Raw genomic sequence first — 27,961 nt, 5'->3', positions numbered from 1 at the left:
AAGCGATAGTTCGGATGAATTTTGAGATACACGTTCTCGTGGGGCTATTGCGATGCAACTTGGCTTAGATGAAGGCTGGAAGTGTCTTCTTTGAGGCAGGGTAGAGAAGATTGTAATAGGATGACGGGATCATTTTGAAAAATTAAGAGGAATCGACGCGTGACGTCGTGGGGTTTACAAGATTTAAAGGGAGAAGTTCGGATGGATTTTGAGGTTCGTTTTCGTGGAGCTATTTCTATGCAGCTTAGGTTAAATGACAGCTGGAAGTGTCTTCTTTAAGACAGGGTAGATTAGATCGTAGCAGAATGACGAGATCATTTTGAAAAATTACAAGGAATCGATCTCTGACATAGTGGTGTTTGAAAGATTTAAAAGGAAATGTTCGGATGGATTTTAAGGTTCGTTTTCGTGGAGCTATTTCTATGTAACTTAGGTTAAATGATAATTGGAAATGTCTTCTTTAAGCCCGGGTAGATTAGATTCTCGCAGAATGACGAGATTATTTTGAAAAATTAAAAAGAATCGACTTCCGACATTATGAGGTTTCGAAATATGTTTCGAGATGTATTGAAATATGTAATTTTGAGGTACGTTCTCGAGGGCGTATTTCTATGCAACTTACCTCGAATGAAAGCTGAAACTGTCTACTTTAAGACAGGCTAGGTTAAATTGTCCCATAATGACGAGATCATTTTGAAAAATTAAAAAGAATCGACCTCCGACATCATGGGGTTTCGAAATATGTTTCGAGATGTGTTGAAATATGTAATTTTGAGGTACGTTCTCGAGGGCGTATTTCGATGCAACTTACCTCGAATGAAAGCTGAAACTGTCTACTTTAAGACAGGCTAGGTTAAATTGTCCCATAATGACGAGATCATTTTGAAAAATTAAAAAGAATCGATGTCTGACACCGTCGTGTTTACAAGACCTAAAAGGAAAAGTTCGGATGAATTTTAAATGACGATCCCGTAGAGCTATTTCTATGCAACTTAGCTTAAACGACAGCTGGAAGTGTCTACTTTAAGGCAGGGTAAACTAGATTGAAATTGTATAATAAGTCCGTTCACATCGACGACTGCGCGGTGCCATATTTTCTTGCAAGAAAGCACGATTATTACTATTATCACAGAATCTAACAGAACAATATACTTTGCTCTCCGATAAATTCAGTCGAAGACGGTGTCTTCAATTCAGTATGTGTCATCTTGGGACCTTCGAGCAACGAGCAAGACCTTAGAGTCCATTTAGGACCCGGGCCATCGAGGAGATAGAGTGTGGGATGCTAAGTGTCGGAGCATGGAAATTAGAAACAAGTAGAAAATGAACGACGGCTGAAATAGAAGATTACGAAGACGAAAGAAGAATTGAATAATATCCGATAATATATGTATAATATATTTTCAAACGTACATTATCGTCGAAACGATTAAGTGAAACACAATTCAATTCGATCTCATTTCCGTTCCTCGCGATTCCACCGGAGAATTTTTATTCCGCCAAAAGATCCGTCGCCTACCAATGAATTAGCTTTAATTTAACAACGTCGCGCGACGAGAACCTTCAACGTCCGATGTCCCGCCGAGGTGACACAGTTTCTGGAACGTTAGGCCTAGTTACAGGAAACCCTGGCTTGCCGATAAATGCTAACGAGAGGCCCGGACAGAGCCGATACGGGCGTTGTCTGGAGCCGTTAGGCAAAGAACGGGCCAATCGGGCCGGTCTGTGTCGGCCGGCAATTAGCGACGGCTCGGCCGCGGAGAGGGGAAAAAGCGGGGAGACCTTGCCGGCGAGAGACGAAAAAATTGGCAATTTATTGGACTGCGGCGCGATGATGCCGGGGCTTCTCCTCCGCGAAATATTGCCGTCGCGCGGTGAATACAACTTTGATTGGACGTCTCGTGTCCAATAACGTTGTTGACGCCCGCGTCCCGTTGTCAGGCACGATGTACGCTCGATGATACCAGGAGGAGCACGCCAATGGGAGCCCGTCCCCCAGGTGAAGGTAAATCAATTTGTCCGATCAGAGGCACGCGGTGCTCGAAATTGGACCGTCCAACGGCCGCAATCAGGATTAACAGCTCGCCGAAGGAACAACGTTTCCAACCGGGGCCCGGGAAACGTTCAAGGGATTCGACGCCGGAGCGTAACGACCACCGGCACTTTTTTTGCTTCCGTTCCCAGGCGATAGATTAACGCAGCATCGCCGCGAGGAAACCGGCTGCGCTACTTCTGCTGGATCGCTGTCTCCCCGAAGCGGTTGCACCCCTGTTTTCTCTGGCAACAGACGCTGCTTCCCGCTCCCGGAACTTGCCAGCCGGCTTGCCACGTCTCGTCTTTCCTAGATCGCCTAATTTACGCTATTCTTTGTCGCGAGAATTGCTTTCGGGGATTTTAGATTCGTTCGAAACCCGGCTGGGGCTCTGTGAATTTTATTTGTCAACGGCTGCTGTGTAATTTATTCGCTTGTTTTCGGTAATTCTGGTGGATTATTAGTGAATAACGATTAATCGAGCGTGAAGTGCGTTCTTCCAGCTTTAATTTGAACCCGCGGGGATTGCGAAATCTTCGCGAGAACGTGTAGAGAAGTTCATTTTTCGAAACCCTTGCGTTCGAGTATGTGATATCTGGGACACGGTGTTGGTTTTTCTTCAATTTTTAACGCGTATCGTAATTATCGTTGAACCGAAATATATCTAGCGTAAAGTACAGTTCTCGAGCTTCGATTTGATACCTCGCACGATGAAGATCTTCGACGGAAAAGCGTTTTCCAAACGGTTATCAGTTTGTTGTTCCAGAACTGATTATACGAGCGAATGATTCGTGCCGCTTTTCCCGTAAGGAGCAATGTAAATTCCGGCACGAATTATCTGCTGTCTTCAAACGGCCTAACAGCGCCAATTCATGCGGTGGCAAAACGCCCAAACTGTTCGCCAATTTACCGACAGGTGAGGATAGCGTCGGTAATTACCGGCAGAATCGTAGGTGGCGACATCTCGCGACGAAATGCTCAAACATGTCGCCGAGTTAGTTGTTACCGGGAATGCATCGTGTGCGACATCTAGCGGCGAAATTTGTAACTAATTCGGCGAGAAGTTTGGGCGTTTTGCCGCTGCATGAATTGGCGCTATTCGGGTGTTTGGAGATAGCAGATAATTCGTGCCGGACTTTACGTGGCACCTTACGGGGAAAGTGGCACGAATCATTTGCTGGAAAATTCGATATTTTAACTTGAAATGGAAAATTGCTTATAACTAGTGCAATGGAGGATTCTGCTGAACAAATAAGGCACGGACGTGTCCGCTGGATGTTCTGCGATTCGTTTCATGACATTTGCTGCTGCCCAGGCATGTGAATGATTGATTAAATCATGTAAATAATAACGAACGATTGAAGTCAATCGAAGTCTGTGCCGTTTGATCCAAACAGCAAGGAGTGAGGACGATGTCTCTGTGTTATCTTGAAGCGGATGACAGCACAAATTTGATTCGTAGTAACATGATATCTGTCAACATCGGAGATTATTGATATGTGTCCGTTGCCCGTAAAAAGGATGAGATCCGTGGCGCAGACTTAGGATCCTAAATCTGTGTTCGTGGACAATGGATTAAGTAATTACGCCGTCAGACAACGATGGTGATCTATTCGAACGCTACGGAAGCATCGAGTCAATCGTTGAGTGCATAAAATGTTGTGCTACGATGGGAAAATTAGTTTACTTTGTTTCATTGTGGCCGGGATAGTGGCGAGTCTGCCAGGCGTCCTTTTGAGGTTAGAGCTCGACGTTTACCGGCTCTACTTCAGCAACATCTGGCTTCTGCATTTATTTCAGTATGCACTGTTGAATTTCATACTGCTATTTGCATTTCGAGACTTCACTTACAAGGTAAATATACAGGATGTATACATTACTTGGTTAAATTGGATTATTACTCCTTTATTTACTGTCCCATAATAAAATTTCGCAGAACAAAATTATACTGTTTTAAAGGATACACGTAACGACGGGTGAAAGTTTTTCTTCAAGTTCATTTATTTATGAAATTTCAAGTTCACCGCTATTTTTTTGAACGGTACCTTGTGTATATTTTTCGATATTCTGATAGATCGTGAAGAGACGAATCCGACGAGTGTAATAACCATACCTTTTGGTCCACTCGGTCTGGAAAGATTTGTGTCTGAAAGGCGACGACCTTCAAACTTTCAGACACAAATATCTCGAGATTAAATAGACCGAAGGGCACGGTTATTGTACTTGTTGGATTTGTCTTTTCACGATCTGTAAGAATATCGAAAAATCTGTCATTGTCGAAAATTCGCGAGAAGGTGACCTTCGATCAAATTTGTTCCAGAATTAAATTTCCCGTCTGAAATAATATAGCTTTGCCCTAAGAAATTTTATGATGCAATAAATAAGATAGATATTTAGCCAAGACTCCTTGTACACGTATATTTATATGTATATTTAATTACGTCTCCGTTGTTACAGGTTGCGACTAGAGCAGTGTTCTTGGGCTATGCGTATGGAATTGGCCTGTTAATAGCCCTGATCTTGCCATCCTCGTGGCAGATGTTCGGTGTCTACATTATTGTACTAGCTACATTTCATTACTCCGAGTTCCTGAGCATAGCATGGATAAATCCTAGCACTCTGTCTATAGGCAGCTTCATTCTAAACCACAGCATAGCCTACGGAGTGGCAGCATGCTCCAGTTGGGTAGAGTTTATCGTGGAGAGAGAGTATTTCCCAGGAATGAAGGAACCCTCCTGCATATCCTACTTCGGCTTAGTACTTTGCATCGGTGGAGAAGTGTTGAGGAAGATGGCCATGTTCACGGCAAAGCAAAATTTTAACCATATTGTACAGAGTGAGAAGAACGACAACCATGAACTAGTCACGTACGGAGTGTACAAGCTCTGCAGACATCCCAGCTATGTGGGGTGGTTCTACTGGTCCATTGGGACACAGGTAATTATCCAAAGAAAATTAAAAATTCATTTCTCCGGTCCAAGAAATTTTCATACTTAGGCACGTGGTAGGCGACTCTTCAAAAATTATTTAAACCCGTTTAAATGTCGATAATGTTATTAAAAAATATACCATTGTATTCGCGAGAGTCCAAAGAATTATCCTACGTAAGAGTCGTTCATGTAGCTGCCATGGTTAAGTCAGGAAAAATTCGTGAAGTCGAAGGGTAAGACGAAGTGTAATCATTTATTTCGATTTGCAGCTGATACTCCAGAACCCATTTTGCTTACTGGCCTATGCGATAGCGTCCTGGAAGTTCTTCCATTCGCGTATCCTGCTCGAGGAGATCACGCTGCTGTACTTCTTCGGGCAAGACTACGCCGATTACCAGAAGTCAGTCGGCACGGGGCTGCCGTTCATATCCGGTTACAAAACCAATTTATAGCAGCCGATCGCAGTCTAAATGCATAAATAAGTAAGTGGCCGACCTGTTGTCCCAGCGACGATATTAACCAGTTTCTTCTTAACAAAATTATATTTATTGTCTCATTTGTTTTTGAAGAATTATCCCATATAACAATAGACTACACTTTCATTGTTACGAATAGATACTTTCAAGTTGATCGGTTACACGGTATTTTTTTTCTTTTTGCTTGCTTTTATACTTATTACATAAATACATATATATGCGTGTGTATATATGTACCGCACCACGGCTGTGATGCACTGCGGCTAACATTTTTGCGTCGACATTCAGAAAAGCATTCATTCGGACAGTTACGAAGTTGCTAGACTGTGTTCTTTCTTTTTTTTTTTGGCGTTCGTTAACGTAAACGTAAACGTTCCCTGTACACGGACAATTTACAATGAATCGATGTCTCTCTCTGTCTGGCAACTGAACGCGGAAGTCGGTAATTATACAATATTGTCGGCTACGAGAACTGATCGCTACGCAGTTATCCACTTCTCATACAAATCTAGAAAAATCTCTGCACTTGTAATTGACAATGAACCATTCGACAGGCAGACAGGCGTTACTGTAAAGTAATCTTGTTGTTCCGTCTTCATCTTCTTCTTCATCTTCCTCCTTCTCCTTTCTTCCTTTCGCTTTGTTTCATTCTACGAGGCCTCAACGGAAGTACAATGTATCATTGTAATATTTCGCAACCAATAAACGATATTCTGAAAGTACTTTTTTTTTTGTCTAGGGCTATTATCCATCCGACTAGCGAACTTATTCCATAGCTTAAGAAACAGCAGTCACGTAATTTTCTTTCTTTCTCTTTTTGACCGATACAAGAAACATCGAGGATTGCGAGAGACTATATAATAATCATGGATTATGTACATACTTTCAGCGGGCGTGCCCGATACAAATCGCGTTAGAACTAGCAACGAACCTTACTAGCACCGATCCTTAACGTTAAATACGATTCTTCCTCGTGAGTAACTTTCTTCCGATATCACATAAATCGAGCTCGAAGCGTCTGAAAAGAAAGTCCGTCCATTTGGACAGTGGAAATTAATTTGTTGATTTTCGTTTGCAGTTGATCACCGCCGCTGCTCGTGGTTAACCCTCGCTGGAATCAATTCACCAGTTTCCTTAGACTCTCCCAAGTGGAACAGTACACGTTTCGATCGAATTGCAAGTGTTCAAACATTCTGAAACGATTCATAAAGAACCAAGAGACGATGCACGAAACATGATACAGAAAACCGAGCGTGCACCGGTCCCTTCGAAAATTATTTAAACAAGCTCAAACGCCGCCGATGTTACAAAAATATATACCGTTGTATTCGGGAAAGTCCGAGGAACAATTCAACGTAGGAATGGACCTTGTAGCTTCTCTAGTTGAACCAGAAAAAATTCTTGAATATGGAGGGTTAACTAAGAGTCGCGAGCGGTTTCCAATCGTTGGTCCAGGCATGATCTCTCGACAGACAAGAAACGATTAGCTTACTGGCGATGATTGTGCATTCCGTGTGTTGATCTCCGCCGCTTCCTCGGGGGTTCTCGATGGTTACAAAGGCTAAGTTAATTAAGTAATGAAAGGGCAAAGTGTCCGTTCGCCCTTTCGCTTACAAGAGAATTCGTTGAAGCGTGATGAGGATGCAACTTTTACTCGTTAATGAACGATCCTGACGCGTTCTATCGGGGGACTAAGGATTCGATGGCAGTGAGAGAACTTATATACGTGAACCGATACGCTTATCTGGTTTGACGGTGATCGGCCGCACTGTGCTTGGCAGTCGAGAAGCAAAGTACGTATCGCGAAACAAACGAATTCCCCTAACTCAGAAACTGAATTGGCGCCGTAGTGCTCGCGGCGCCTTGGAAACAAAACTTGTACAAAACGTCGCAGGTCGGTTCGATTACAAAACGTCGACATTATTACCGCGCGTATGGTGTGTGTGTGTGTGTGTGTATGTGTATATATCTACAGATATAAAACTGTTCGTTTGGCTCTTCGACTATGCTCTGCGACTTCGGGACCAAGTAAACCGTCCTAGTGAAACGTTCCGAGATCACCGCGGGTTGGTAGTCTGTCGTCCGGGTTACTGCCAAACAGACAAAGGTCAAAGTTGAACTATAGAAATTAGGAGCACAGTCGGACACGCGTTGGTCTTACGTACCACGGGAACCCGTCTCAGACTTTAACGAAGCGTCAAAGAATTTACAAAGTTAAATATAATTACAAGAACTATCCCGGGCTGTGTCGGCTCATTGGGATCGTTCCCAGTGAGGGGACACACACACACGGTTGTCAGGCCTATCCTCGACAAGAAACACTTAACTTAGTATACACTTGACCGCGTTCACGGTGTCTATGCATAATACTGTAAAAAGCACGCTCTGTTCTCGAACGTCCATGGTAAAGGCAAGCAGGTTTTGGAGCAGGATTAACAGTGAGTAGTGTTTGATGTTGTACGCGGCCAGATTGGCCGCTGGCTTCGGGTGGATTATGTTTACAGGGGGCGGGGGAACAAACGCGTCGAACATGTCCGTGTCCGCGTCTGTGAACACCAACGAGGACGGGATCCATCTTGCTCTGGGCAGCATGAAACACCATAAGCGTCATTGACGACCAGTTCGGTAAGTTACTACATTGTCAGCTTTCATAATTAACGCTAAATCTACCGAGATATAACGATAAGCTTGTTGCAGTAATTTAATTTATTCCAGAATTTATTATGAAAAAGTCTACGACGTTTGTAGAATTGTCGAATAAGGAACTGGTGGCTTGGAAGGTCGCAGAATTGTAAAATAAGAAACCTTCGGACCATGATAGATTTAGCGTTAAATCAGAGAAACTTCTCCAAAGAGTCTTCTCCTATCGGTGGCAAAAGAGTAGACGATATATACCTGGTGCAAGGCAAGACGTTCTTGCCTCGTATGGCTTTCTCTCCAATGTCTATAGCCCTGGAGTCCTGCACCTCCATGGTGTAGATGCACCCAGAGAAACCATCCTGGTACTTGTCGTAAGTCATGGCGTAATCAGGCACACCACCCAGGTAGACGCTGCCTCTGGTGTTCAGGGTCTGCTGAGTGCCATAAGTTGCTCCGCTCTCCATGTGCTCTCCATTTAATTCTATGCTACCATCGCTGCCTTGGCGTTTCAGGATTATCCTGTGTCTCTCTCCATCGTCGACTTTCTGAGCAGTCACCCTGATCACCACCGGACCAGTGCCTAGGTTGTACTGGTACTCCACGTAACTGTAAAAGAATGGCTCCGTACGAAAGAAAAGGTGAATAGGAAAAGTTGGAGAGATGGACCTACCCATCCACTACAGCGAGGGCCATGTAATGATCAGGGTTGAGGTCGTTCGGAGTCTGACCATGCCACATGATCAGCCCCTTGGTACGGTTGGTAGAGATCTCGAAGCATAGCACTTCGCACTCTTCGTCATGGGTCATCACAGACCTATCCAGCTCTAGCCACCCATCTCCTCTGAAGGCAACGTCGTAGGTGATCTCCACCTCTGAAAATCGGTTCGAATATCTTGGATTAGGTAACAGACAGGAGCTCGAGGCTTCTGTACACCTACGTTTCTCGCAATTCTGCCCACTGTAACCCAGTCGACAGTCGCACTTGTACGATCCATAGAGATCACTGCAGGTTCCCCCATTGTTGCAAGGAAGGAGTAATTCACACTGCTTCAAAATATTCTCGCAGTTCCTGCCCACGTAGCCGTATTCGCAGGTGCACGAGTAATCACGGGAGTCTGCGTTCTGACACATCCCATGGATACAGGGGTTGGAGTTGCAAGGGTCGTACAGCGTTGTCGTGGGCAACTGGGTGGTGGTAGCTATGGCGAACTTGGTCTGATTAAGGTGCTGGATGTTGCAGTCGTCTATGTTAGCAGAGTCTATCGCTGACTTCAGTATGTCCACGCTCGTACCGGACACCCCCAGCTGAAACGATGATGCAAGTTTTCTGCATAATTATACTGTCCAACGAAATTATAGCATAGACAAATTTTGGATAAAAATTGACCAAATTCAACTGGCGATAACTTCGCGGAAAATCATCGCAGAATGATGACTTTTTTTTTAAATCGAAGCTTGAAACCTCTACTTTAAGACACTGTTTCTCGATTTCAAGTTTGACGCACCCTCGCCACTGTAACCCTTTAAACATGGGGTGACGTTTGTCATATCGAAAATTGCAGAGTTTAACGAAATGCACGGACTTTGTAAAATTCTTTTCGAGGATGTTGTTTGTAGTAAAACGAAGTTCGATCCTTCCTCTTTAATTTAAAACAAGAGTCATCTTCGTACGATGATTTCTCGCGGAGTTATCATCGGTCAAAGTTGGCCAAATTTTTACCAGAAATTTGTCTATGCACATTCCTTCGAGCAGTGCATTCGTCAGTGCACTCACGTCGCTGATGCAGCCGCGAAAGGTTCTGTCCACGCCAGCGTTCTTGTTTATCACGATCCTCCTGCGGTCCACGCCTCCGATGTACAGCGGAGTGTTCAGTGACATTGTGCGATCGCTTCCCGGCGACCTGTCCTTGATCGTCGGCTCGCCGTTCACCGTCAGATTTCCCTCTTTGTAATCTCTGTTCACCGAGACGTGGGTCCACACGCCTGGCTGAAGGACGAAGCTCGATCTGAGCATCGCGGTCCCCGATCCAAGGTCGTATCTGAACTCCACGCGTCTGTCCTTGACGACCAGCGACACGAAGTCGTCGTTGCCCTCGTCGCTTTGGGCACAGTACAGTAAAACGCCGTCCCCTTCGTCCATAGGGTTGAAGTTCATAGCCGCTTTGAACCTAGGGAGAAGTCGAAGGTCGTGACAAGGTCGTTTTGTGCGCCGGGGTTTTGGAGGCGAGTTCACAGGGGTTTGGAGGATGCGAGTTCACGGGGGTTTCCTGTTAGTGGGAGACGGAGCATGGTTTAGTCATAGCTGTCTAGGAGTTCAGCATTTTTCAGTTGAGGTTTACAGCGAATAACTTTTTTAGAACTGGAATAAACAACCTGGATATTTTTTTTAGATGACAGAAGGACCAGTCTACTAGACCATAACTAGAATGTTTCTTTTGTAATTTTGCTACTGCTTAGGATAACAAAATAAAATAAAAATTCTCATCTTTTAACGTTTCTTTTTTATCTTAGTCTATATAATGAAAATTTAAAAAATGCGTTTCATAGATCTCGGTAATTTATATGCATATAGAAAATTTTATCAAAATTTGTTGACCTTTAAAAAAAGCATTCTAGTTATAGTCTGGTAGACTGGTCCCTCTGTCGCCAAAAAAATATTCAAGTAATTCAGTCGAGTTCTAAAAAAGATATTCCGTTTTAAAAGGCGTTGAAATACCTTCGTTAGCCACTGTACGTTACTAAGGACTATGAGAGAATGTGTCGTCGGTCCCGATCCTAGCCGATCTGGTCGACCGATTTTCTCCTATAGCGGGAACTTTTGAAGAAACTCACCTCTGATTTGGCAGTGTTTTTGTTTTTAAGACTGTGGTGGTGGAATGTTTAAGGCAACGTGACTCCTGCTAAAAACAATTTTTTATTTGCATCTCGAGAAAAAAAAAACATGTATTTACGCTCGTAGCTACACTAAAGCCTATCGAATATATTAGAGGTCCTCGCGACCTTGAAACACGCTTCTGGCACGTTCGCGCGTGTTCTCGCAGTGTAAGTACAAAAACTTGTTTATGCGTGCGCGCGCGCGCGCGTGTGTGTGTGTTCGTAAGTGTGTTCCTTGTGGCAGTCATTACTGAACAAACGCGACGAATTGTCTACGGTCTTTCCGTCGGGGTGCAATTCGTTTGGCAGTGAGCTAATTTTATAATGCCTTCTAGATTTTCCTTCGATAATTATTTAACATGACTAACACAATGCGTGGCATGTATTATTATAAGCTGTACAAAAAAAAGAAACCCTCGCGGCCTTCTTCGAATTAGCATTCTCTTAATTGACACCTTGCTCGAGACCGTGGAGGGTTGAGTTACATATATATAATAAGTGTATAATAATAATAATAATAAAAATAATAATAATAATAAAGTGTAGTCGATAATCTACTATTACAGCACCATGAGGTTCATTCCAAGGAATTACTCACTATACAGGCACATTGCGAAATCGCCGTAGCATTCTCACGATCTACGGCACGTACAAGGCGGGAAACGCAGAAAAAGAATCTAATGTAAATAAACTTCTCATAAAAAAAATATAATATTTATATATATGTATATATATATAATGCTGACTGACAACTATAAATAGCAGTTAAAATTGATTTGTTCCTACGGGTTACGATACCACTCGACAGAAAGTAATATGACTCGTCGTTTTGTATTCTCTTTTTTTTCTTTTTCTTTTTCTTTTTCGTTTCGGTACTACATTATATATATATGTGCACGGACTTTTGGTGAGACGAAGTAACAAAAAACGGGGCTAATGGTTCGTGTGGTGCGGATTATTGTGGTGATGTGGCCTCGATCGTGCGGGTCTAACTTGTGCGCGGCGTGAACTGTACCGACTGTGTGTAGTGCTCATTCTCGTCCTGAAAACAATGGTTCAACATTAACAAATGGTCACCGGTGAACGGAGACAGCACGATGTGTTAGTATCACGACGATCGCGTCCTGGGAAACGTGGTGTTAGGTCGAGCAAAGTCGTGACATTTAACAAAGGAGATATCAATCAAATAATTGTTCTTATCGAGGATTTGCAATCCGGTGAAACATCGAACACGGTGAGAGGGTAACAGAATAAATCTACCGATTCTACCGATTCTACTGTGCTATAGAAAGTGCTCGTGCACGTTTATGACGAGGGCTCACCGTCTGAAGGCTTTAGGCGTGTCATGGGCTACGAACGACTTGTCATCGTGGAAGGCTGGATCGTGGATGTTCATCAAATTCTCACACCTGGACCCCGTTTTTCCATGGGGGCAGTAGCAGTCGAAACCTGTCTCGTTTTCCACGCATTTGCCTTCGCCGCAGGCACCTGAAAACCGAATCACAGTTCTTCGGATTAGTGAGAATTCGATAAACCTGGGGTCTAAATTGGATGGGTACCAGAGTCCTCCGTGTTATCTGTCTATTACATCCTAGCACCGATATTAATTATTAGACTGTGGAGATGCTTTTGCAAATTATAATTCTGCCAAGTCAATTGTAAGAAGAAGAAATAAAATGAAAATTAATTGTTTCTCTTTAATGGTTTTACTGAGTCAGCTTTAGTGTAAATTCTTCCAATATCTTCACAGTTTTTTATTAAATCTATTCACTCTTGTTTCTTCTAATAAATGCATAAAATCCACAGTATACTAATTACTAAACTGTGGATCATTATGCTAAATCAAAACAGTCTGCTTCCGTTGCAAGAACTATGAGTCACTTGGGGGTTGCATTCTTTGCTTAATAACTTCAACAAGTTGAAAATGGTATATTGATATTCTTCAGTTACTTAAATTGTGTTACTGTTTTAAATGACACCAACTTATTTTTGTCATAAATGCGCGAAGTCCACAGTCTACTAATTACCAGACTGTGGATCATTATGCAAAATCAATACTGAGTACTTTTGTTGCAAGAACCATGAGTCACTTGGGGGTTTCATTCTTTGCTTAATAACTTCAACAAGTTGAAAATGGTATATTGATATCCTTCAGTTACTTAAATCGTGTTACTGTTTTAAATGACACCAACTTATTTTTGTCATAAATGCGTGAAGTCCACAGTCTACTAATTACCAGACTCTGGATCATTATGCAAAATCAAAACTGTCTGCTTCTGTTGCAAGAACCATGAGTCACTTGGGGGTTTCATTCTTTGCTTAACAACTTCAACAAGTTGATGTCCTTCAGTTACTTAAATCGTGTTACTGTTTTAAATGACACCAACTTATTTTTGTCATAAATGCGTGAAGTCCACAGTCTACTAATTACCAGACTCTGGATCATTATGCAAAATCAAAACTGTCTGCTTCTGTTGCAAGAACCATGAGTCACTTGGGCGTTTCATTCTTTGCTTAACAACTTCAACAAGTTGGAAATGGTATATACATATTATGTTACTGTTTTAAATGTCACCAACTTATTTTTGTCAAGAATGCATAAAATCACTGATTCTCACCTGGATAGCAGGACTGGCCAACATGGTCGCAATGCTTTCCACTGTATCCGGCCCTGCACATGCAGGTGTACCCGATCTTGGTGCCTGCCTCTTGGCAAACGCCGCCATTGTTGCAGGGGTTCTCGGCGCAGGTCTCGCAGTTGGTGATGCCGATGCCGCGGGCCTGATTGTCATTTAAATCAACGTCCCTCTCGCTGATTACGAGTCTGCTGATGCAGCCGACGAACCCTGTGGTCACTGTCGCATGCTTAGTAAGGGCTACGTTGTTTGGTACACCACCCACGAACAAAGACGTCTTGATGTCCAATCCTTGCTTTCTGCCGTCTGCCACACCTTTGTAAGGACCCTCCCCGTCCACCAGCATGGTGCCCTCTTTCCTGTTGCGTTGCAGTTTGATGGTGTGCCATTCGCTCATGGTCACTGGCCTGTCGGCGCGGATCGTGATTTGGCCCGAGCCAAGGTCGAAGCTGAAACATTGGGACGGTTTCGTTCAAAATACGATCGAATCGTGAGGAAAAATCGTAGATCGACTTTCGAGGGCTCATCGCGAAGGGCAAACTTCCCTCTACAAGGTCGCGTTAGCGTGGACTCGATGAAAAAATTGCTGAACTCTGTGCAAGCGTCCAAGCTTGAAAAATAGGAAAACGTGGATTGTTTAGTTCTTTCTCTGGTTCCGGGGAAGGGAAAGGGCCGTTGATAAATTTTACTTCAGGAGGAATAAAGTAGAGACTCTGCTCTTTGAAACGAGCCCGGAAAGAACGTCGTAGGATCGTTTTACGCGAAGTTGAATAAGGTCGAAGCGATCCTTCGATATCGAGGTGCAGGAATTTCTTACCTGAAGTGCGGGTACCCTTTCACCAAGGCCAACATAATGAAGTCGCTGACTCCGTCGTCCGATTCGTACAGGATGATACCGTTTCGATTCTCAGGCTTGAAGGACACCTCGATGTTGAACCTCAGGTAGGCGTCGCGTAGAGGGGGCAAGGCGATGTAGCTCTCTGGTGCCTGGCTGAAGTATGGCACCACTCCGGTCACCACCAGGACCGTCGGTATCTCTATGCTGTCGTGGTCGTTGTTCACTGTGCAGATGTAAGTGCCCGCGTCCTCGGCCCTGACGTTCGTCAGGTTCAGTTTGCTCTGGAAGACAAGGACGGAGAGTCAAAAGCAATCGATCGGACCTGAAGTGACCCGTCGCTCTTTCATCTACCTCGAAGATTTGCGCGTCGCTTTGGAGCAGGCCTCTTAACTTGCTCCAGTGGAAGCTCAACGGATACTCTAGGTCGGCGTTAGGTCTGCAGTTCATCTCTATGCTGGACCCATAGGGCGCGTACCTGGTCTCGATCGCTGGTGCGTCGTTGTGTCCACCTGGGAAATGATTCTCGTTACTCGGCATCCGCGTGTTTCCGCCTCAAGTTCGTTGGATACTCACGTTAGAGATTTGGAAGCGTGAACAGAACGATTAATTAATTGCTTTGGTCGCACCGTCGGGTCGCGACACTGAATTTCCGCGGGGAACGTGAAAAGTGATAGAGGTGAAATCGTTACCGTGAACAACGAGGTTGAAATCCTGATCGAAGATGCCTTCCTGCGTCTCCGCGGTGCACCTGTACAGCCCGCTTTCGGCCAGCGTCACGCTGGTCAATCTCAGAACGCTGTCGTATTCCTGAGCATTGGCCGGCAGACGCGGGTGATTAGGCCTGGACCAATGGTAGCGAGGATTCTGGGCGCCGGTGCAGGCGCAGCGGATGTCTATGGTGTCCCCGATGTTCACTGGGTCCTGGGAGACCTCCACGCTGACCGCGGGCATCACCGTGGCTGAAATCAAGTCGGGACCGTCAGGGATCGTTGGCAGTGGTGTCCCTTCCAACATGGACAATTGAACCCAGCTCCAGCTCCCACGTGTTCCAAAACCTTTCGATTGATTAATCCCCTCGGTACTCGGCACAAGTTCATGGGATGAGGATCGATGGAACGACATGGACCGTCGCGGTCCGGGCGGCTGGTATGACACTAACATGAACTCTACGTATGAGAGAGAGCGACGACTGGACAGATGTCGGATTAACAAGGGGAGGAAGCGTTAACCCAAAGAGAGACGTCACAGGAACACATAATGATCTCAGAACAAACCGCGTCGATGGTGTAGATAGCGACGGTTCAAGTTCTCGCCGTGTTTGTCCATGTACTGGACATAGATATAGCAACCGTAATCCAACAGAATGCATCCTCGATCGTTGCATATGCACTTCCTGTGCCCACAGTGCGTTTGGTTCTGTCGCATGCAATCCGGGAGCACGTCAGCTATCAAACAACACCATTGTCATTCATCTCGGGGCTGAATTCGTTCCGGCTCGAAATATTCCGAACTCTAGAGAACTTGAATCTGAGGAACCCTCGGTCCCGATCGGGTACTCGCGGATCAATGCGAACAGCGCTAAGAATATCACGTGGAGGGGCCTTCGGTCGCGCAGCGGGGCCTTCATTTCGCCAAACTTACGGGACACGTTCAGGTTGATGTAGTCGCTGGATACGCCACGCTCCGTCTGGATCTGGCAGATGTATCTTCCGCTGTCCTCCAACCTGGCCCGAGGTATCTCCAGAATGTCGTCCTCTATCCTGACGTTCGATGGCAGAGGCTGGCCTTCCCTGCTCCACTGTATGGTCGCGCGTTCCTGCACGGTGCACCGTAGATGCACCGGCATGCCCACGTAGGAGATCACGTCACGCTGGGATGCCCTGACGCCTGTGTCTTCGTAAGACCGTTCTGGAAGGAGACGATCGATTGAGAGAGGCATCAGAGATCATGAAACAAGAAGATGCTAATCGTGTGGGGATCAGGACCCTCTAAGGACACGAGCGCGAATGGAAATTTGGAAACAGAGAAGGTTCCCTCTTTTTCCCCAAGATCCTACAATTGCAACTGCAGCGTACCATTCACCAGGACTTCGGCAACAGCTTCGGCAGTGGCTTCCTCGTTGCTGGCCTTGCAGACGTACTTGCCGGCGTCGGAGTACGTGATCCCATGGAACTGGAGGACACCTCTGTCCCGGCTCACGCTGTACGGGAGCTCGCGACCTATGGCTGACCACTCGATGGTCATCGGCTCGTCCCCTGTCGCGCTGCAAACTATGGACGGGTTCTCGCCGGGCCCCACTGTCTGTCTAGGCGGGTTGAGGACTATCCTGGGCGGGGCTATGGAGACACAATTTTATAGCACCGGAGTTACAAAGACTAGGTGATCGAAGCTCAAGGCGTCCTTACACGACACTTCGAGGTAGGACTTGGCCCTGAAGAGGACATTGCCGCCCTGGTCCATGCCCAGGCACACGTACTCTCCGGCAGCGCTTCTGTCCACCGCCGGGATAGTCAAGACTCCGTTATGCACCATGCTGCCTTCGGGGAGGGGACGATGGTCGCTCCTCTTCCAGTCCAAGTAGATGTGGCTCACTTCGGAAACGACCTGGCAGCGCATCTCCACCTTGCCGCCGTTGGGGATCTTGAAGTTGTTCTCGGACACTATGATGGGCCCGTTTGGATCGGGATCAACCTGTAATTTTCAGAAACCGTTGTTTGCGTGGGTCGAGTTGTGGTCGGGATCGGGGGTGGAGGAAGTTGACCGGACCTCGTTGTCGTCCTCGATGCGAATGTGCACCCGTTCCTCCATGATTCCAGCCGCGTTCATGGCGTGGCAGGTGTAGGATCCTTCGTCGTTGTGAGAGACGGATTGAATGTCGTAGACGGCGCTCTGCGGAGTTGCCTTCATCTCGAAGATCGATTTGCTGTGTGCAGAGAACGGTCAGTTCGTATTAGCGACGTGTTCGTCCTTCGAGCCGGGTCACTCGGTTGCTATTCCATCGAAATCCAGACCTAGTCTAACGAAGGTCTGATGCCAAACTTACTGGTAAGGCACGATGCCGTTGATGTGCTTGGTCCACTCGATGCTAGGCTGAGGATTCCCAGTGGCGGTGCACACCAGCCGCACCCTGTCGCCTCGTTTGACCGTGAGGATGCCAGACCTGGGTGAAATGGTGATCACAGGCTGCGTGTGCACCTCTATGTAGGCCACCGCCGAGGTGGTGCCGACAGGGTTCACCGCGTTGCAAACGTAGCCGCCGCTGTCGCCGATGGTGATGTTGGTCAGCCGCAATACTCCTCCAGGGAGCTGTTTGATGTTGTGAGCGAAGGGTCTGCCGTCGCTGCGAGACCAGTGCAGCTCTGGCACAGGGGTGCCGGCTATGGCTCTGCATTGGACATCTGCGGAACCTCCTAGGATCACCGCCTGAGTCTCTTTGGGGTAGAGTTCTAGCAAAGGTGCCTCTCGAGCTAATGGAAAGAATCGAATGATTAAAGCGGTTAGAGCAAGGTCTTCGTTGCTACTCACGTTCCACCTCGATGATAGCGCTAGCTTCCTGGCTTCCGGATGGTCCAGTGACCTTGCAGACGTAAACTCCTCTGTCAGCGATCTGTACGTTCGTGATCCTCAGAATGTCGCCAATTTGTTGCGAGCGGGAGCTCATCAGCTCCAGGTACTTGCTCCACCTGACTTGGACACCCGGTTCGCCGCTGGTCAAGCAGCTGACCTCGGCAATGCTGCCTTGAGGGACCGTCTGCTTCTCCGGCTTGACCTTCACCGACGGCGCCGTTCTTCTAGACTGGATCGTGATGGTCACTGTCCTGCTGGTCTCCGTGCCAACGTGGCTGGTAGCTATGCAGACGTAGACGCCTGAGTCGTGCAGGCTCGGGTTCATGATGGTCAGCACACCGCTGCGCTGTCTTGCAGACGGTGGCAGAGGTAGATTGCCTTGTCTCGACCAGGTGATGTTCGCTACCTGGGACGGGGTGCAGGTGATCCGGACCACTTCGCCGACTGCTCCTATCCATTCCGATGGCGTTATCGTGGGCTGTATGCCTTCCTCGGGAGGCTTGGAAGGGTTTGCTGGAGACAGAGAGAAGGGTGATTCGAGTTACGGTTCAAGAAATTCTGCGGCGTTTAGTACTTGATGAGATCGTCTCACATCTGACGTAGAGGATGGCTGTCCTTTCGTCCACTCCGATGTTGTTCCTGGCAGTGCACCTGTACTCCGCTGCGTCGTTCTTCGACACTGCTCTCAACGACCAGATCCCGTTGTAGGTGAGCACTTCGGGGTTCATGGCACCGTGCACTCGGGTCCATTCGACTTGCGGCGGTGGGTTGCCGTTTGCCTCGCAACGGAACTCCGCTGGTTCACCTTCTATCACTTCCAACGATGGGGGCAGGATCATCGCTCTAGGTGGCACTGGGTTCACGCCTTCAAGGAATCAGGGATTCACAGATGAGCATGACGAATGTGGTTACGGTAATTTCTCTCACATTGTTTTTCAGCTTGGGAACGAGAATGGACAACTTGGGAAGAAGAGCCGCGAGAGACGAATTAATCGTATCTCCTATTCCCAAGTTGTCCATTTTCGTCTCCAAGCTGAGGGACAAGAGAAATTACCGCGACAATGTTAAACATCCGAGGCGTTAAACTTTGGTGTACCTGGGATCTCCAGCAAGCTTTGCGGGAAAGCTGCGTCCACGAGACAGAACGGTTTAAGAAAAGCTGACCAATTGGTCTCTAGACGATTGCGATAGATGCTTACCTCCAACGGTGAGGGTGACGTTCTTGAAGGCGACGTGGACACCGTCGCTGACCTGGCAGACGTAGATACCGCTGTCCGAAACCTTGACTTCCCTGATGATCAAGAGACCACGACTGTCGTCCACGCTTCTACCAGGTGGTAGCTGGCCACCTTCCTTCTCCCACCTCACATCCACGCGTTCCTGTTGCGAATCAAAGATGTAGGAAACAATGTGCTTTCCATTTCGAGACAAGGCAAGGTTCACTCACGTTGTCCAAAGACGTTCCAGAGCAATGGTACTCGACAGTGGTTCCTGTTCCAACGATCTGGAACTCGGGGCCCTTGATGTAAACCACGATCCTTGGCGGTGAGATCGTTGGGTATGGCGGGATGGGCGTTGGCCGGTGATGCTCTGCAATTTTATGGATAATTCAATGCAAATTCGATCCTGGAACAGTGTGGATTCTGTTTTATGAAACATAGAAACATAGAATGGTAACAGGGTTACACAAACATGGTCGATGTAAAGACATGTATCCATCGACATGGATACGATATGTTCAGCTTTTTAGTTGGAAGAAGGTAACGAGTCCTGAAGCCCTTCTACGCATATTTGGACTGGATTGGATCGGTTATAGTCGAGACGAAATAATTTAGACTATAATCTCGATAAAATAACGTGGACCATAGTTTAGGGACAAAATGATTTTTAGACCATGGTCTAGACGAAATGACTTGGACCATAGTCTAGACAAAGTGAGTTAGACCATTGCCGAAACAAAATAACTGATCGTGAGACTCTCCAAGCCCAACATAAGTACCACAACGTATCAATAATTAACCTTTTAGGCACGACGCGCCACTATAGTGGCTTCCGCGGATGTCATCTCTCTGAACGACGCGCCACTATAGTGGCTTACTCTAGTAGCTCAATCGGTCATCGTTTGAATCAAATAATTGTCTTCGTATGCATTGTTTCACACTTCTTTTGTCTTCACATCGATTTACAATATACAGACTTATCTTAACAATATAACTGTATCTTAACAATATACAGACAGAATATACAGACACTCTGTACAGTACATATCAGACTCTGCCGTCCAGAGAAATAGCCTCGCGCAGAATTCAGCCGTACCTAAAAGGTTAAATAGACCATCTAGATCCCGTTTCACGTAACTCCTCGTTAGCCTCTTCCGACTGTGGACCACCCTACCCTAAGCACTTGCACCAGCGACAATGGGATATAACAGGTGCCACCGAGGTCTATAAGCAAGGATGATGATCGACTCAGCGAATGCTGTTCACCAAGGACGGACAAACACTGTATGAATCCCGGTGGTCCGTCAAACCTGTGAAGATCGATGTGACGACCTTGATCAGGTCCTTGCCGTCGCGGTCCTGGATGTAACACTCGACGTTGCAAGGCTCTAGTTCCACGTAAACGTACCAGTTGCGGTAGCCGCCCTTACCAGTGCGCATAGAAGCGCCTGGTATCGCGGGGATTGCGGTTAGGGGATAGCCACGCAACGGCGTCAGTTTAAACCATATATACAACTGGTCCGAGGACTCGTAGCTGCAGGTGAACAGCACCCACATGTTCGGCTTTACCGTGCCCGTCATTGGCGTTAGACTTACCATCAATTCACCTAGCATCGAATTCATTGATTAATACAAATCTGGGCGCAGTCCTCGACCTTCAGGTTGGACCTGGGGGAGGGGAGGGGGATAGTCGATGGTGCCTGGGAGACAAGATCATTAATCGACGTACCAGTGTCTTGACAGTATTGACCGCCGTATCCTGGCAGGCAGTGGCACTTCACTTGTCCGGTCCTCGCGATCTCGCAGCTCTCCTCGTGGTTGTTGCAAGGGCAGAGGTTGCAGGAGCCCAAGTAGCTAGTCGAGCGGTCGTTCGTGTCCCTGTAGTAGCCTCTGGCGCAGGACTCGCAGGATGTCCCGGTGTACCCGGTCGGACATCTGCAGACCTCCACGTGGACGGCTCTCCTGCCTCCAGGTATGTCCACTGCTGTGTCTAAACTGATGTCGCTGATATAGGTGGCCGTCATCCTGTCGCTGTGCGAGGCCCGAACCAGGATCGATTCCAGGTTAGAGAGCACTGTCATCATGTCCACTCGAGATGCCACGCGAGGTCCTTCTGTCGTCAGGCGCTTCCATTCGGATTCTCTCAGGGGCGCAGAGTAGGTCTGCGAAGGTTGCACGATACAGAGTTAGCAGATTCGATGACGCGGCTAGCACTAGATAGCCTGACAAGCAGTTTAGCCGACGTTGCCAACGTACCAGAGGGACGTCAGGCTGGATCTCCACAGGATTCGTCCAGAACAGAGTGATTCCGTTTCCTACTAGAATGATGTCCTGGTCCTTGTAGCTCTGAGCTCCAGGGTACGCTGTGATGTGCTGGGTCAGCGTGAGATTGCCGCCGTAGCTTTTGATCTTGTTGCCAGTCAAGATTGGTGGCAGGGACCAGAAGAGTCTACGACCTCGACCTTCCGAGTAGCGGTAGCCGATCTCGTTCAGGGCGATGTTCAACTCGAAGCCCTCGTCGATCACCTCTTGCCTGGTCCTGCGGATGCAACGCGTCTCTGAGAACCTTTCGGACACCCGATAGCTCGCGAGTATCGGCAGTCAAGACTGCTACCCGTGTGACTATCTAGAAGAGGAAGATGGTCCGAGGCACTTACGAATCGGTCAAGGTGAATCCGTGCTGCGCATTGTAGACTCCGACAGGTATCTGCTGCACGTAGAGCGAGCTCTCGTGACATTGGTCAGTGATACCGCTGCAGTAGCACTGGCTGCATCCCTCGGGATTGTCCTCGGCCAGGCCGAACGTGCCCGGTCTGCACCTGTTGCATTCGGGGCCTTCGACGTTGCGTTTGCACTCGCACCGTTCTTCTATGCAGTAGTCGCTGTACGAGCCTGCCCTGTTACAGTTGCAGTCATCGGGTGGCGGTTCTACCGGACTGTAGGTGCAGTCGTAGGGGGTTCCTCTGGTCGCGTCGCCTTTGTAGCCAGGCTCGCAGTACTCGCAGGACGCGCCGGTGGTGTGGTGGGCACAGTACTGCGAACAGAAAGCCGGTTTAGGAGCAGTTCCCAAGGACGATCAGAGGTTCAAGGTTCGAAGGTACCTCGCAGACGCCGGTGTCTGGGTCGCATTGGTTCGAGTGTCCGTTGCACTTGCAGGCCTCACAGATGCCAAGATAGAGTCCTCCGTTCGTTCTGGTGAATCCCACGTCGCAGTTCTCGCAGGAGAGTCCTTTGTACCCTTCCGGACAGCTGCATTCTTCGACCTCCACTGCTCGAGACTTTCCTGTGTTGTGCTTCTCCGCTGTGTCCAGGGACACCAGGGACAATCTAGGGGAGATGAAGAATCTTTCGGTTAAGAGTTTGTGGCGGCTACCTCTAGACCCGCCAGCAGATGGCTCCTCTTCCCGCTAGTAACCGATCCGCCTCAATTCCTATATATACAGACTTCGTCCTTCCTACCGATATCCCAACGTCTAAGGCAAGGGCCCGCTAGGATAGCCTTACCGACGAGTCCTCTAGCGGGCCCCGGACGAAACGTCATCCCATCTCCCTTTTCTCTCTCACCCAAACATTCTCTCTAACAACATACAGTTCACAACCGCCAAAAGTTCTTCAGGTTTTGCTGGATGGTGCGACTTACGCAGCTTCGTCGGTGTGCGTGGTGTAGGTGGCCTTGAACCTGATCGCCCTTACGTCAGCCAACGCCATCAGCAGGTGTTCTCTGTCAGCCTCGGTTCCGTCTGTCCGTTGCCAGTACTGTTCCAACAATGGCACCGTGAAGGTGTGCGGGGTGTCAGCCTCGGGAAACTCTCGAGAGAAGTACAACAGATTGATGTCGTTTGCCTGCGGGACAATCGGATGATGATCTTGATCTTCGTCACCGATATGTTGTTGATTTTACTCACGCTGATCAGTTCAACATCGGCCGCGTTGTTCCTGGAACTTTGTCCGCCTGGCGCCGGGACATATCGAACGGTGTACTTCAGGTTCCCGCCATAGGAAGTGATCTGGTCTCCTAGGAAGATGTTGGGCAGCTGCCAATAGTAGACGTCGTTGTTCCCGCTGTTACGGAACCTGTAGATGATCTCCCCGCTCCTGCCCGTGTTCAGACGGATGGCATCCGTGATGGATACGTCGGGAGACTTCAGCTCGACCAGGGAGAAGTTCCTTATGGAGTTCGTGAAGGAGATTTGGATCTAGAAGACGTTACAGGATGATCGACACGTGTTGCCTGCATTTTACAAAGTGACAAAGGTACTCACGTCGCTCCTGTACCAGTTGGACGACACGCATTTGTTGGTGATGCCCATGCAGAAGCAGCTGACGCAGCCGAACTTGTTCCTCGAGGACAGGCTGAACGTGTTCGCCTTGCATTGGTTGCAGGTGGGTCCAGTGACATATTGCTGTGGAAAGATGTGCTTTGAATACAAACCGTATACCGGCACAACACACACCGCTCGCATTGTGCTGTCTTCTACTTACTTCGGATTTCCCGAACAAACGAGAGCATCGACAGTACCAAACACATCAGACAACTTTGACGAAACTAGATGGGCTCAAGTTCGTTCCGAGGTTATTCCATGATCTCTTAAAAATGTCGTCTCGAAGCTACTAGACTATTCAGTCTACAATATGTAATACCGTAAGATCATCGACGACCATCAAATGACCTTGAGCCCTCTCGATCGATAGAATTTTCTTCTTTCCCCCCGATTTCAATATTAATGGAATTATCCGGTTTCCAAGCTAAGTTTTCTACCTTGCATCGGCACTGTCCAGTTTGAGGATCGGCATGCGGACTGTGACTGCCATCCGGGTCGCACTGCTGCACCGGGATGCACTTGTCGCGAGGTATCAGAGGATTGCCCTGGTAGCCTTGGTCGCACTGCTCGCACCTGCGGCCGACATAGCCGGCTGGACAGTCGCAGGTCGGTTGTCCGTCTGATCCTAGATGACAGGTCCTGGCGAACCTGTTTCAGACGATAACATCGTAGTTGGCATCTTTATCAAGGATTGAACGACGTTTTCACTTACTGATTGGATGGATTAGTGAGTGGGCAGGGGCAGACTTGGCAGGGGATGTTCCTAGATGGGTCGCCGTAGTACCCTGGAGGACAGGCTTGCTCATCCCGGTAGCACTGGCCTAGCCAAGGTCCTGTTTCGCGTCTAAGGTATCCAGGTGCACACTGCTCGCACGATAGACCGCCGTAGCCTGCACAGTAATTACACTATGAGGACCGTAGACTATAAGGACTCTAGGCTGTCAGGATCCTAGAATGTGAGGAGCCTAGACTATGAGGACGCTAGACTATTGGGGGTTTTTGACAATGAGGATCTTAGACTATGAGGATCCTAGACTATGAGGATCATAGACTATGAGGATCCTAAACTATGAGGACCCTAGACTATGAGGATTCTAGACTATGAGGATCTTAGACTATGAGGATTCTAGACTATGAGGATTCTAGACTATGAGGATCCTAGACTATGAGGATTCTAGGCTATGAGGATTCTAGACTATGAGGATCCTAGACAATGAGGATGCTGGACTATGAGGATCCTAGACTATGAGAATTCTGGACTATGAGGATCCTAGACTATGAGGATGCTGGACTATGAGAATCCTAGACTATGAGGATTCTGGACTATGAAGATTCTAGACTATTGAGGGTCCTAGACAATGAGGATCTTAGACTATGAAGATCCTAAACTATGAGGATCCTATACTATGAGGACCTTAGACTATGAGGATCCTAGACTATGAGGATGCTGGACTATGAGGATTCTAGACTATTGAGAATCCTAGACAATGAGGATCTTAGACTATGAAGATCCTATACCATGTGGACCCTTGACTATGAGGATCTTAGACTATGAGGACCCTATACTATGAGGACCCTAGACTATGAGGATCCTATACTATGAGGACTCTAAATTATGAATATCCTGGAACCCCCAAAGTTTTTTCAAAAAAACGTTAGACTAGCTTACCAGAGGGGCACTGGCACTCCTCCACATAGAGGGCGGAGCCCAGGCCAGTGTTCCTCGCGTCGGCCGTGTCCATCACAATGTTGTTAATCAAGACATCCAGGCTCGGAGAGTCGTCATACTGCGCTCTGCAACAAACCAGCGACGTCTCGAAAATCCGTCACCGAAAAATCCATTTCTTGCTACGTACTTGATCAAAATATTGTCCACCCTGGCGAGAGTCATCATGATGTCCTCCCGGGTGGCGTGCACCTCGTTGTAACCCTGAACTTTCAGCCACTCTCCCTGGAAGAACCTGACGGACATTTCGTTATCGTGATAGGGTATCGCCTGTCTGCCTCTGTGCACCAGTTGGTAGTCGTTCCCCATGAGGATAACCGCCGGCGCCGAGTTCGGCGTGCCTGTGCCGTTGTACCGGATCTTGTACTTCAAGTATCCGCCGTAGGATTTCAGCTGGCTGCCATGGTAGTGCTCCGGCATCGTGAAGTAGGCTGCGTTGTTGTCAAGTCTGTACGGGGATCCCGCGAGTTCCGCGTAAACCTGGACGCTGTCCGCGCCGACGTTTCTGGCATCGAAGTTCTCCAAGTCGCCGACTATCTGACGGAGGGCTTGGTCCGCGACGACCATGCGGGGCCGGTCCAGAGGCGGTGGGATCTGATAGGTGTACAGGTTCGCGCTCCTACATTCCTGCGCCACGCCGAAGCAGAAGCAGGAGATGCACTCGTCGAGGCTCCTGGCGCCGTCGTTGAACATCCCCTTGGGGCAGATGTGATCCCCTTTCTCCACCACCACTATGGCGTCCTGGACCGCGAACACGAATCCAGCGCTGTTCAATCCCTCGCAGGAGTAGGCGCCCTGGTCCTCGATTTGGATGTCGGGACAGGTCAAGGTGCCGGTTCCGTTCACGGACGTCATGGTGCATTTCGCAGGGATGTGGCCCCAGTTCAGACGCCAATTGATCTCCGGCGTGGGCACGCCTATGGCTATGCACGTGATCACCAGCACCTCTCCTTGGTTCAAGTTGATCATCGGCGGCGGTGGCTTGATTATGTACACGGGGGCTGAAAGTCGACGCGTTAGTCAAGGAAGCTAGCTCTAGGTAGTCGAGACTGCTAAGATTGACTGCTCACAGCATCCTATCTCGTCGCTGCCGTCCATGCAGTCCTTCTCGAGGTCGCACTGGAAGGTCTTGGGTATGCACTGCCCGCTGGAACAAGCGTACTCCGTGGATCGACATGGCGAGCCCGGTTTGCTCGGCTCGCAGTTCTCTTCGTCGCTGTTATCCGCGCAATCCTTGTCGCCGTCGCAGCGCCACACTTTGCTGACGCACTCGGTGTTGTTGCATCGATACTGGTTAGGCTCGCAGCCGTGGGGACCTGTTCACGATATATCGTGGTAAACAATAGATCGCGAAAGAGAGCGACGATTCCAGGAAGTTCTCCCACATTGTCCCTGTTAGAGGTCTGCTCGCATTTTCCTTATGCTTTTTCGTACGTCCATGCTAGTCCTTTGATTAGAATTCCCGGAACAACAACTCATAATACAATAACATAACTTTTTGAATTTTAACGTTTTAAAACTGAACTTTTTGTAACACACGTGACACAGTTTTTACAGATATTTTTTCCTTTTACATAAAATAAGATCGATCACGATGTAATTAATTAAATGTGGTCTAAAGCATGTCGCGTTTGGTCTCGTTTGAATTGGAAGAATCTTACCAGATATGTTAAACAAATGTTCACGTATTAAAAATTTGACATAAAAGGTACAGAATGCGACTCACTGCATCGCATTTCGTCGGAGCCATCGGTGCAGTCCAGCCTGCCGTTGCAGACATAAGATTTCGGGATGCATTCTCCGTTGCTGCAGGTCGCTTCTTCGTACTGGCAGACGTGGGGTTTGTTGGTGATCGGTTGCTCCACTAGAATGACGTTTTGTTAATTAGTCTTTTTTCATTCGTTCCGATCGATTCCGCGGCACCTACGTTTCTCTACTCGGAGATAGACCGAGATCTGTTGGCCAGACGTTGATGGAGGATAGCCCACAGCTTCGCAGATGTAGGATCCAGCATGATCCAGTTGAATATTAGGGATCTCCAGGCGGCCGTTGACGTCTGTGCTGCCGGGAGGCAATGGCAGATTGTTGCCGCGAAGCCAGCGGACTCTGGCTCGCACGGGACCCTCGTCTCGGCATTGGAACACCACCTCGCGACCTAATCGATGTCACAATGTTGCAGTATTTTGCTAACGCGACCCCGCAGCTTGTTATTCGTACGAAATTAATCTCATGCTCGTGTTAACGCCCATTTAGTGATGCGGATTAAAGTTCCCTGGATTTTTACGTGAACATGTAACATGCTATACAGGGTGTCGCGTTAAGTTCTGCTGCTGGTTTCAAGCTTTTGCGACAGCGCAATACGGACATGTTCGAGACACGATTTTATCGGTATTTAGCTGGCCACGTGTTCGCATATTCTTAAACCTCAAAAAATATCACATTTCTCACAAATATTATGTATAATATTTGTGATATTTGTGTATTACAGTTATTTAATTAATTAATAACAGAAAAAATTTGTTTATTTAATATATATCTATATGTATAATATCTAATATAAACTGATTTTTCTTGTTCAAAATTAATTGTCATTAAAATTACGTCTGTACAAAAGTTTCGAATTCAAAGTCATTTCATGACCATAGTATAATACACCGTCGAATTCGTCTCGGCGTCAGCAACAATCCTATGACGTTGAAA

General features: G+C 47.5%; 2 protein-coding genes across 9 annotated transcripts in view; one reads left to right on the top strand and one right to left on the bottom strand.

Moving 5' to 3' along the window:
- Positions 1-3,237: 3,237 nt before the first annotated feature.
- ste14 (isoprenylcysteine carboxylmethyltransferase ste14) lies at positions 3,238-11,492 on the top strand. Of its 4 annotated transcripts, XR_004490397.2 has the most exons (5): positions 3,238-3,886; positions 4,490-4,969; positions 5,232-5,444; positions 6,328-6,411; positions 6,517-11,492. XR_004490397.2 is itself a non-coding variant. In XM_033471522.2 (4 exons), exons 1-3 carry the CDS (start codon positions 3,689-3,691, stop codon positions 5,412-5,414), a joined length of 861 nt encoding a protein of 286 aa, XP_033327413.2. In that variant the 5' UTR covers positions 3,238-3,688; the 3' UTR covers positions 5,415-5,444; positions 6,517-11,492. The 4 variants fall into 4 exon arrangements, 3 of the variants coding, with proteins under 3 accessions (XP_033327413.2, XP_076378251.1, XP_076378250.1); XM_033471522.2 differs by lacking the exon at positions 6,328-6,411; XM_076522136.1 differs by having other exon boundaries at positions 6,328-11,492.
- trol (terribly reduced optic lobes) overlaps positions 5,486-27,961 on the bottom strand; it is a 195,700-nt gene continuing 173,224 nt past the window's right edge. For 3 of the 5 annotated variants that reach the window (XM_076522130.1, XM_076522131.1, XM_076522134.1), the window contains 31 exons: positions 27,189-27,416; positions 26,988-27,125; positions 26,332-26,577; positions 25,392-26,262; positions 25,205-25,329; positions 24,248-24,425; positions 23,973-24,183; positions 23,476-23,616; positions 23,119-23,409; positions 22,854-23,056; positions 22,315-22,540; positions 21,871-22,247; positions 21,470-21,752; positions 20,943-21,375; positions 20,524-20,820; positions 19,441-19,583; positions 19,193-19,373; positions 18,586-18,858; positions 17,952-18,506; positions 17,470-17,893; positions 17,193-17,349; positions 16,832-17,117; positions 16,502-16,762; positions 16,068-16,334; positions 15,701-15,871; positions 15,116-15,385; positions 14,778-14,935; positions 14,406-14,707; positions 13,571-14,037; positions 12,275-12,440; positions 10,974-11,994 (listed from right to left, as the gene is read on the bottom strand). In XM_076522130.1, the coding sequence (XP_076378245.1) occupies positions 11,886-11,994; positions 12,275-12,440; positions 13,571-14,037; positions 14,406-14,707; positions 14,778-14,935; positions 15,116-15,385; positions 15,701-15,871; positions 16,068-16,334; positions 16,502-16,762; positions 16,832-17,117; positions 17,193-17,349; positions 17,470-17,893; positions 17,952-18,506; positions 18,586-18,858; positions 19,193-19,373; positions 19,441-19,583; positions 20,524-20,820; positions 20,943-21,375; positions 21,470-21,752; positions 21,871-22,247; positions 22,315-22,540; positions 22,854-23,056; positions 23,119-23,409; positions 23,476-23,616; positions 23,973-24,183; positions 24,248-24,425; positions 25,205-25,329; positions 25,392-26,262; positions 26,332-26,577; positions 26,988-27,125; positions 27,189-27,416 (8,438 nt within the window). In that variant the 3' untranslated portion in view covers positions 10,974-11,885. Of the gene's footprint in view, positions 8,020-8,333; positions 8,685-8,748; positions 8,951-9,016; positions 9,384-9,852; positions 10,247-10,973; positions 11,995-12,274; positions 12,441-13,570; positions 14,038-14,405; positions 14,708-14,777; positions 14,936-15,115; positions 15,386-15,700; positions 15,872-16,067; positions 16,335-16,501; positions 16,763-16,831; positions 17,118-17,192; positions 17,350-17,469; positions 17,894-17,951; positions 18,507-18,585; positions 18,859-19,192; positions 19,374-19,440; positions 19,584-20,523; positions 20,821-20,942; positions 21,376-21,469; positions 21,753-21,870; positions 22,248-22,314; positions 22,541-22,853; positions 23,057-23,118; positions 23,410-23,475; positions 23,617-23,972; positions 24,184-24,247; positions 24,426-25,204; positions 25,330-25,391; positions 26,263-26,331; positions 26,578-26,987; positions 27,126-27,188; positions 27,417-27,961 lie in introns of those variants that run through there. The other 2 variants (XM_076522133.1, XM_076522132.1) reach the window with 2 other exon arrangements.

This window comes from Megalopta genalis, chromosome 5 (genome assembly GCF_051020955.1).
Source record: "Megalopta genalis isolate 19385.01 chromosome 5, iyMegGena1_principal, whole genome shotgun sequence".
NCBI lineage: Eukaryota > Metazoa > Arthropoda > Insecta > Hymenoptera > Halictidae > Megalopta > Megalopta genalis.
The sequence above is the reverse complement of the archived record's forward strand: the minus strand, read 5'-3'. Positions and strand labels throughout refer to the sequence as shown.